General features: G+C 35.8%; 1 protein-coding gene across 1 annotated transcript; it reads left to right on the top strand.

Moving 5' to 3' along the window:
* Positions 1-1,946: 1,946 nt before the first annotated feature.
* LOC117113234 (uncharacterized protein DDB_G0286299-like) lies at positions 1,947-9,718 on the top strand. Its single transcript, XM_033256526.1, has 8 exons — positions 1,947-2,187; positions 3,655-3,841; positions 4,435-4,514; positions 4,776-5,192; positions 6,220-6,375; positions 7,340-7,589; positions 8,366-8,494; positions 9,442-9,718. Exons 1-8 carry the CDS (start codon positions 1,999-2,001, stop codon positions 9,495-9,497), a joined length of 1,464 nt encoding a protein of 487 aa, XP_033112417.1. The 5' UTR covers positions 1,947-1,998; the 3' UTR covers positions 9,498-9,718.
* Positions 9,719-9,878: the final 160 nt, after the last annotated feature.

Here is a 9,878-nt window from a genome sequence, read left to right as displayed (position 1 = left end):
ATTGTCCATGGAAAATGAATGATTTTTTGAAAAATAGCAAACAGTAAATTTTTCCATGAGGCTCCATCCAAAATGTGATGAGGGCGGGAACATGAAACTAGAAATTAATTTTAATTTGCCTAATTGGAGGGAGATCTATATTTGTTATGTATTTTGAACAATATTAAACATCATAAATATATTGTAATTATAGACCTGTACATTTTTTTAAATTTATACCAACAATACGTATTAATACAAAATATAACCAAATTCCATCGGATCGCCATGGATTTTAAGGTAGTCTACCTAGCCTCTCTGCTGAGTCCTGGTATAGGCCCAGGGTGGCCTACTTCTAGCTACTACTATTATGCATCCATCTGACTCCGCACAAATTCACATTGCGGAAAAAATTTTGTATGTTCCCCAAACGCAGAGTCCCCCGGTTCCCAGTCCCTTACTTTGCCATTGCAAATAAAACATTGCACCATATCGGCAACTCCTGTGTAAAAGAAACCAGCTCGAGCAAGTTCTGATGGCGACACGGGAACATTGGACGGAAAACCGTCAAAAGTCTGTAAACGTTCATTTAAACTTTGGTACTGAGTATCTTCTTCACATTGTACAGGGAAGGGGATTTCATCAACACACGGTTCCCTCTGGGAATAGTTACTACTACTACTACTACCATATGTATTTGCAATAATACGCTGTCCATTTATAATGACCTCACTGTTCGAATCACCGCTGATGTAAATATTATTACGTGCTTGCACTCCATTACTAAATCCACATACAGGCTGTCCATTAATAGCAATGTTCATTCCACCACCGACATTGCTTCCGTAGTAGCAGCAGTAATCTGTATCCAAGTCATCGTCCTCTTTGGGCCTGCGATCACTTCTGGTTTGGTTGTAGTATGCCATTTCTGCTTCTATCCAAATTCTCCTTAATTCATTTATTGTTTAGATTCTCTGTTACTGAACAATAATGCAAAATGTTTGCATGTTAGCAGACATCATTATATAAACTTCGTGTGAATGACGATATGACTTGGATTTTCCAAAAGGATAAACAAAACAAGAAAATGTCTACAATGACGTCATGAATATGGAAGGCAGAAGAAGAAAACAAAATCTTTTTCTTATACAATGGACAGCGCGCTTGTGGCATGACCATTATAACCAATAGACAGGTCTGTGTCAGTCAACGCTGGAAGTTTAGGCTCTATTTTATTATCGTCAATAATCTTTAAATTTTTACCTACTCTGAATGCTTTTTTGACATACATTAAGAGAAAAAATAAATCTCATTCTTACATTCGTAATTGGCATGGCACATGTGACATCATCATGGTTAAACAACAGAAAATAAACAAATTAAAAATGCAATCACTTTGCAATCATACTCAAACACGAGTGCGGGCGTGCCAGTGCGCTTAAATCCTGATGTGCGAGCGCGTAATTTCAGTCTATTAAACCATAAACTTAAAGTTTTTGGATCTAGCACACTTTATTCAAAATTTAAAAATTATTATTGTATAATTATTTTTATTTATTTTAAAATTTTTATTTAACTTATAGTTTTATATACATACAATCTTAAAACTCCGCGTCCATTATTAGGCCTAGATTGCATTTTACTGTTTATAGAAATTTTTTTTTTAGAATGTTAACACTTTATCTCTGAACAATAATGCTATGGTTGAATTCAATATTTTAGTACCAGTTTATGATTTTTATGTTTCGTTAAATTTTAAAATGTTGATGTACCTGGATGTTCCACAACTTTGTTTTATGTCACTCCTACGTTGTTATATTTTGTAATGCTCATATGACGCACCATATTATAATATCTTAACCTTTGACATAAATGCACACGTCGTTTTCAGAGTTAGTTAAAAACGCGTCGAAGAGTGCAGTGTACAAAAAACAACACACGTCGGCGACGCTAAAAATACAGAGGGTTTTTTTCATATGAGAATAGGGTTCAATTTTCATCTGTATTAACTTAGCAATCATGGAGGTGAAGGGTTTGAACGATGTAATTCCTCTCCATTTTTCCATTCCGATTGTAAGTGTTATGCTAATTTTGGGTCTTGTGTTTGCATTCGGTTTCAAGTCTTCTAGCCAGCCGCCTAGCTTTGATTTTGATGACGAGAAGAAAGGTGATCAGCAGGGTAGCGGAAAGAAGAAGAAACGGAAGAAGGTAGGCCTAGCCCGTTGCTTGCCATATGTTAGATTTGCATGATAAAATTGGTGTTTATTCCTAGGAGTAGATATGCACACCATACGTTTGTGTAGAAGGTAAACTATGTGAGCATAATAATAATACTTATTATAATAAGATCTTTCAAAGGTTTGCTTGATGATTTCGCTTTTTGTATGAATAATGAAAAAATTGAATTTATGTATCCATAATGAAAAAATGGGCATATATTCATAATATATACATAGGCATAGGTAGGGCCAAAAACAATACTACTATATTGGCTTGACCTAGGCCTATGTTGCTAACTATTTGATTTGAATATTTGTTGATAATATTTAATTAAGGAATGACTTTTTAAAGAGTACAAACTCCTTTGTTTTAAAAAAATTTGTTTGGTCAAGTTAATGTACAGTATTTTAACGTGACTATAAACACCTACATGTTTGGGAAAGATTTGATTTTCGTACACCGTGGATTCATGGTACAGTACACCTAGGCCTACATTCATACTGTAAAGTTAACCAGAATCGATAAATTTATGTGACCGATAATGCAAGTTTGACTGCGCATGTGTTATTTATTTCACATAAATATATCGTTTACTGATTTGTTTATGGTCACGTAAATATATTCACTTCCTTAATTTTTACATCATAATCAATATTGGGCCGATGATTTTACACAAATCCGGGGGAGCTGTCTTGATCATAACCTTTATGATCAGCAAAAAACTTATGACATGTCGGAACAATATGAATTTCCTATTAACGTTTTCTTATACATTACTTTAACTAGGCCTAGTTACTGTAGCCTAAAGGTATGGTACAGTATGTCAAACTATACTTTAAGGAAAGGGATGTTGGTCCAACTTTCTGTAGTTTACTAAAGTTGTAGGTGTTACAGTACAGTAGGTATAGTACCGTAGAAGCTTTTTTCCAAGTTACTATTAAAAATCTTCCAGGTTGGGAATGGACTCTTGATTATTAAGCAAAAATGATTACTTTAAAATAGGTTTACTGTATAGTAATATAAGGTTTGGTTATCTCTACCTCTGCATGATCATTTACACTGTACATGCATATCAGATGTTTAGTAATTATACACATATTAGTGGGTCAAGCGCTGAATGCACCTTATGTAGATTGCTTGTTCATTTTCTTGTTTTGATTCTAATTTGTTTTCTTTGAAAATGAGAATGCCCTACACAGTATGTTTAGCAAAGGATGATGCCATACCTCTTACCTGCTTATTGAGCAGGGTTTAAGCTGGACAAAACGATATTTAGCAAATTACCTAATTTAATATGAAAATAACCAGCCAAATAGAAATTTGATTGCCAAAACAAAAGAATATAAGGAATTAAACAAACCTTTTCACCAGTGGCCTTGATACCGGGACACAGGATAAAATCCAGAGTAGCCATTTGCAAATAATGATTAATTAACATTATATATTAATTTTTAGAAACCTGAGCAAAATAATAAACAGACTGTGAGTGAAATTCCTGTTAAGGAAGCTGTTGTAACTGAAGTGAAGGAAACTAAACCAAAAAAGTCTAACAAGTCTAAGAAGCAGGCTTCTACAAAACCTGCACCAGGATTGCTCAAGAAAGATGTTAGGAACTTGAAAGACTACTTGGAGTCAGAAAATGGTAAGATTAGTGTAATGATAATAATACTCAAACATTTACAAGGAGCCAATTCCAAGATTCCAAGAGTATCCCTGGTCGTTCGCTACTTCTTTAGCGCACAAAACTATGAACATTCAATGCCACAACATCCTACCAGGTACCAGGTACGTAGATAAAGTGCCTTGCCCAAGGACTTAAGCAACTTGCACAGCGAGAGTTTTGAAACCCCTGACCTGAAGGTTTGGAGTCCAAGCCACAATCGATGCGCCAACCACTTGGTATTAGTCGGTGGAAACCACCTGGTTTAACCAGATATTATTATCAATGATCAATCATCATCATCATTATCTTTATCATCATCATTATCATCATCATCATCATTATCAATCATTGTCTATTATCATCAATTATCACTGTCTTCATCATAATCATCTTCATTATGCATTTTAATCGTCATCATAATTTTCATCATATTCGTCATTACAGTATCATCATCATCATCATCATCATCATCGTAATCATCATCTTTATCATCTTCAATCACCATTATTTATATTTTGGCCAGGATACACTTATTCATTGTACCACATCAATTTACTGTATTTTTGTTACAGGTGAGAATGAGTGGAGCACCGTATCATCACGGAAGGACAAGAAAAACAAACAAGCATCACAGGGCAATGCACTGCAAGAGGTAATAATCCCTCTAATAATCTTACTAGTGAACAACTAGTTTATTTATTTTAAACTGTGTACTGTTACTGTTTACTTAATTATTGTAGTAAAGTGGCAGCTGATAACATTACCACTAATATCTTTTGCCAGCTAATTACTGTATAGTCAGATTAATGCTTACTTTTGAAAATGTATTATTATTTCTTTATATTAAAATTATAAATCTAAATAAATTATAGACTATTATTAGTGAAGTTATTATTTGTTTTCTCTTCTGTAGACCAATAATCAAGAGGCTACTGAGCCAGTTTTGGTCACAAAAGCAGTTGAATCAACAGAAGCTGCAGTACCTGAAGTAAAGAAACCTGCCGTTACTTCTGAAAAGACATCAAAGAAAAAGAAAGGGAAGAAGAAACCAGTTGAGGATGATCACTTGGGAGAAAAGCACGAACCTAAGCAGCCGGAAAGCCCAAGAGATGAGGTTGATAAGATTCCTCCTAAGCCAGAAGAGGAGAAAGTACTGGTGACTTCCCAGAGTCCTAAGGATGCTGAGAAGAATGCCGATGATGGCAAGCAAGGAGAGGAAGCACCAGTAGCAGATAAGAAGAAGGAAAGCCCAAAGAAAGGTAAAACGAAGAATGCAAGTGAGAGCCAAGTTGATGCATCACCAGCTCCAGAAGAGAAGTTCCCAGAGAAGGTATACAAATTGGTTGTACTACTGTACATTTCTCTTTGTTTAATGATCCATGGTCATCAAGCTACTAAATATTAATGTGCATATTATTCTTTTCATTTATTCTTTCTTTACATTTTGAAGCACAGAATTCATTAACATAACAACAGAATATTACAAAAACTTTAGGTAGTACAACCGAAAATCAAATTACTTCATGGCAGCATATCACAGGAGAATGTCAGAATGTTGATATTTTAACTGACATTAAAGGATTTCATGTTAAAAACTTGTGTGGCAATGTTGCTTTAAAATCAAATATAAAAGCTTCAATCCCATATTACTCAATACTGTGATTTCCCTATGTGTTCCAGTATAAATATTCTCATACTTCTATTCTTATTTCTGTAATAAATTAAATATCCTGCCAACCTAATCAGTACATTAGTAGTCTGATTTAAGTTCAAAGGTTAGCACAACTAATTTACACCAGACACAGTCTGGGGAAAATTTTGCATGCATCACCTGCTACAACATGTCCTTGTGAAGGCGCATTGTAAGATTAGTATCTATGTTTAAAACACACATCGCAGAGGCCTGTAACATAGATATATAATATTGTAGACATTGTGCACAGGCTCTAAGGTGGTGGAGCTTATCTGTCAATGTGGCCTTGTGCATATCTTTTGTATTTGCATATCAGCTGTACCAGCTTTAACCAAGGTCTGAATTCACCTCTTTAAAGATGGTGATTTTAGTAGGAATATCTTGGAAGTAACACTGAGCACATTAAATATTACATGGTACATGTGATTAATTAACAAAACATTGTCTTATGTGAATAAGTATAATTTTTCTTTCCTTTGATATCAGCAATGTACTATGCAAGATAAAATGTACTTGGACTTGTTGTGGGGAGTGGGTAGGTGGATAGACCCTTTCCTGTATCTGTCAACTTGCTAAGAAACTTGATTTTAGCACTGAAGATCATAAGTGATCCAACATTAGAATTATAGATGGTTAATTAATAGTGTATATATATAATATACAGGAGATTGGGAGTGAAGATGTTGAACCTCCACCACAGACCATCACAGATAATCAAGCTGCAGTTGACTCTGTAGAATTGAAATCTCAGCCTGTAGCAGAGAGAGTAGAAGCAATTGAACAGTCTGCAGATGATGCTTCTAAAAAGAGTAAAAAGAAGGTTAGTTTATGTTGTCTGAATGTTAAACTGATTTACATCTACATTGAATAATTATTAATAGCAGTGCAGGTTTTTTTTTTAGCTCCGGTGAGGAGCTCTAGAAGAACTCGTCTGATTGATTAATGGATCTTTTTTGAATGGGCGGCCGTTAAGGCCAATATACTCTACTGCCTCTATTATACTGCCCTCATCTTGTTTGTATGGCAGCTGTTGGGGCCAATATATACTCTACTGACAGAGGAGCTCTAGACACACTCGTCTGTTTGATTAATAGATCTGCCTCTATTATACTCTATTACGAGAGCTTGTTTTTGTAGAATATACTTATAGAGAGTATTTCAATGCAAATTTGACATACAGGAATATAACATGCTGTATGCACCAGTTGGCTAGTGCTATATTGGTATTGATATTAATTGAGCATTTTTACATTACCTTATCTGTATCTCAGCAAATTTTATCAGTTAAACTGAAAAGATACTGTATGTGATGGTGTGTTCAGCTGTTGATGTTTGCATTTTTCCTTTAATGAATAGTAATATTGCGGAGTTAAATAGCTTGGTGGTTAAGATGCTTGCCTTCCAATCCCAGGGTCCTGTGTTCAATTCCTCCACTTCCTAAGCCTCATGTTGAGATTAGTTTGTGCACTGTAAAGCATCATTGTGGGTATGTTTGTCTTGTCAAAGGGATTGTCACCTACAGTACAAATATTAAGTGATATATTTGCTATTGCCAGTTCTTTGCGTGTGTGCGCCTAAAGAAATAAATAAAAATATAATAATGTATAAGAAGATAATTGTAACTCAGAGTTTCACACATTTGTGATCATTGAATAGGTCAGTTCATATCATCTGCTTAATATACTCTCAGTTGATAAATTAGTTTCTTTGTCTTCATTTATAAATGGTTTGATTGTTTGTTGGCATAATTGTACTTTTTATTGAATCACTTAATTTTTGTTTAGTCTAAGAAAAAGAAGAAGGTGCTTAATAGTGAAGATCCTGCTGAAAAGGAACAAGTATTAGATGAAGTTGCTGTAAACAACAAACCATCAAATTCAGAACAGAGTTTTGAGGCTAAACAACCAGTAACTGATGCCATAGAAGCTATTCAAAACTCACCCAGTCAATCAAAGAAGAAAACGAAAAAATCAAAGAATAAATCAAAATCAAATGAAGGAACTTCACAAGAAGCTCCAATAGAAGTCACACCTGGTGAGTGGTAATACATTGAATGTCATATAATATATATTTATTTTTTATATAATATAAATATGTATTGCAACAGAAAAAAAAAATTGAATTTAAGCATTTTTACTTTTATCTTCAAGGAGCCACCCTTGCACTTTTTTTTGGGTGCAGAATAACTCCTCTTGGAGCCAAAACAACTCCCTGAAAATAACAGTGTCACAATAATTTCACATGTTTGTGCATGACCGTGATTTGTGTTTCAAGCTAGCTTTCATGTACCAGGTTTCTGGGTTTTATTAAACTGTACAGGCTGTAGCTTGGTGGTTTAGATGCTTGCTTTCCAATCCAAGGGTCCTGGGTCAAACTCTGTCACTGCAAGGTTTTTTCTTACAAATAACAACTCCACTCCCAAAGCCTTGTGAACAGACACAGTTTATAAATGCATCATTCCATCCTGTAAATGGCAAGTGTACTTGTAAGAAAAAAATAAAAAAAAAATAAAAAATATATTTTTCTTATGACCTTATGCTACTACTCTTCCAAGCATCCTAGACTTGGTTATAGAGAGAGAACAGGGTTTCCCAAACGATCAACTTTCCACTCCTAAACACTCATAAAGACACTTGGATTTGGAGCATCATTGATTGATTTATTGATTGATTGATTGATTTGGGAGTTGGTTAGAGCATTAGCATCCTAAAAACTCTAAATAAAACCTGATTCTTTTCTGATCTTAATGATATTACATCAGCATATTTTGTGGTAATTTTTTTATGATGATTTTGAACTTTCCATTACAGAGCCACCTGCAATTGAGACTAGCAATTCAAGTGAGGCAATTTCAGTCGACCCAAAACCAGAGCCAACTGAGGCAGTTGTACCACCACCTGAGTCACAGGCTCATGAAACTAATACAGAAGAGAAAAAAGGTAAGCGCTAAAAATGTTAATGACACGATGGAAGTATACTGGTGCTCATGCTAAAGTCTCATTAAGAGGATTAGGCAGTGAAATGTTTTTGAGAAAAGAAAATTATACTTTTCTGGGGGTTCTATAGATCATGGTGCGCTGCATTCCCATAGGCCTGGTAAGTATCAAGATGCTGTGCAGGTACCTCTAGTTCTCAAGGGGCTTGGACCAAGGTCATGCTGTACTGCAGCTACCACTAGTTTCCCAAGGGCCTAGCTAAGGGTCATGGTACTCCGCAGCTACCTCTGCTCTACAAGGGATCAGCCAAGGTCATGCTGCACTACAACTACCACTAGTTTCCCCAGGGGCCCAGCTAAGGGTCATGCTACTCTGCAACTACCTCTGCTCCCCAAGGGATTAGCCAAAGGTCATGCTGCACTGCAGCTACCACTAGATTCCTCAGGGGCCCAGCTAAGGGTCTGCTACTCTGCAGCTACCTCTGCTTCCTAAACGCTCAGCCAAAGGTCATGCTGCACTGCAGCTACCACTAGTTTTCCCAGGGAACAGTGTTCCCTGGTTTCCCCAGGGGTCCAGCTAAGGGTCATGCTGCTCTGCAGCTACCTCTGCTTCCCAAAGGCTCAGCCAAAGATCAAGCTGCACTGCAGCTACCACTAGTTTCCCCAGGGGCCCAGCTAAGTGTTATGCTACTCTGCAGCTACCTCTATTTTCCAGGGGCTGAGCCAAAGTTCATGCTGCACTGCAGCTACCACTATTATCCCCAGGGGCCCAGCTAAGGGTCATGCTATTCTGCAGCTACCTCTGCTCTCCAGGGGATCAGTTAAATGCCATGCTGCAGTCCAGCTGCCACCACTGATCCTCAGGGGCTGAGAATTACTACACTACTTCACATTAAAAAACCATTGAATTGCAACCTGTTTATAATTTGTTATGCATTTTGGTTTTTATAGGTGCTTGGAAAGATGCTACAAAGCCAAAGAAAAAGAAAGTAAGAAGAGATTTATAGCATACTTCCTGAAAAAGGAGGGGATAACCCAATACGATGGTTTTCATTATTTGACTGAAGAGGAAGTGCTTTCAAGTATCTGTTTGTGTTTAACTTTAGGTAGTATTTTAATTATTCAAAGATGAATGAATTGAGTTGATTTTTAAAATGAATTAATTTGAAAGTGAATGTATTATTTATCTTGCCTTTTATAGTGAGATTAGTCATATATTTAGTTTGATTTTTATCAAACTAGCAAGAATAAGTAAGGATGCTAAGTGAAGAGACATATATTATATGAATACTATAGCCTAATGGCTAAGGACACATTGTAGTTCAAAAACAAATACAGAAAGATCATATAAAATATGAAATTTAGGTCGAGGCTCAGTAGTGTATATG

Source organism: Anneissia japonica, unplaced genomic scaffold, assembly GCF_011630105.1.
Source record: "Anneissia japonica isolate Jap-2015-1 unplaced genomic scaffold, ASM1163010v1 scaffold287593_len981703_cov172, whole genome shotgun sequence".
Classification (NCBI taxonomy): domain Eukaryota; kingdom Metazoa; phylum Echinodermata; class Crinoidea; order Comatulida; family Comatulidae; genus Anneissia; species Anneissia japonica.
This window is presented reverse-complemented; position numbering and strand designations above follow the sequence as displayed.

What these genes read in the sequence shown, in the direction of transcription:
- LOC117113234 (XM_033256526.1), top strand. Translation starts at nt 1,999, where the DNA reads ATGGAGGTGAAGGGTTTGAACGATGTAATTCCTCTCCATTTTTCCATT. An exon ending in AGAAGAAGAAACGGAAGAAG is followed by an intron (nt 2,188 to 3,654) that starts GTAGGCCTAGCC and finishes ATTAATTTTTAG; the next exon opens with AAACCTGAGCAAAATAATAA. An exon ending in AAGAGAAGTTCCCAGAGAAG is followed by an intron (nt 5,193 to 6,219) that starts GTATACAAATTG and finishes TATAATATACAG; the next exon opens with GAGATTGGGAGTGAAGATGT.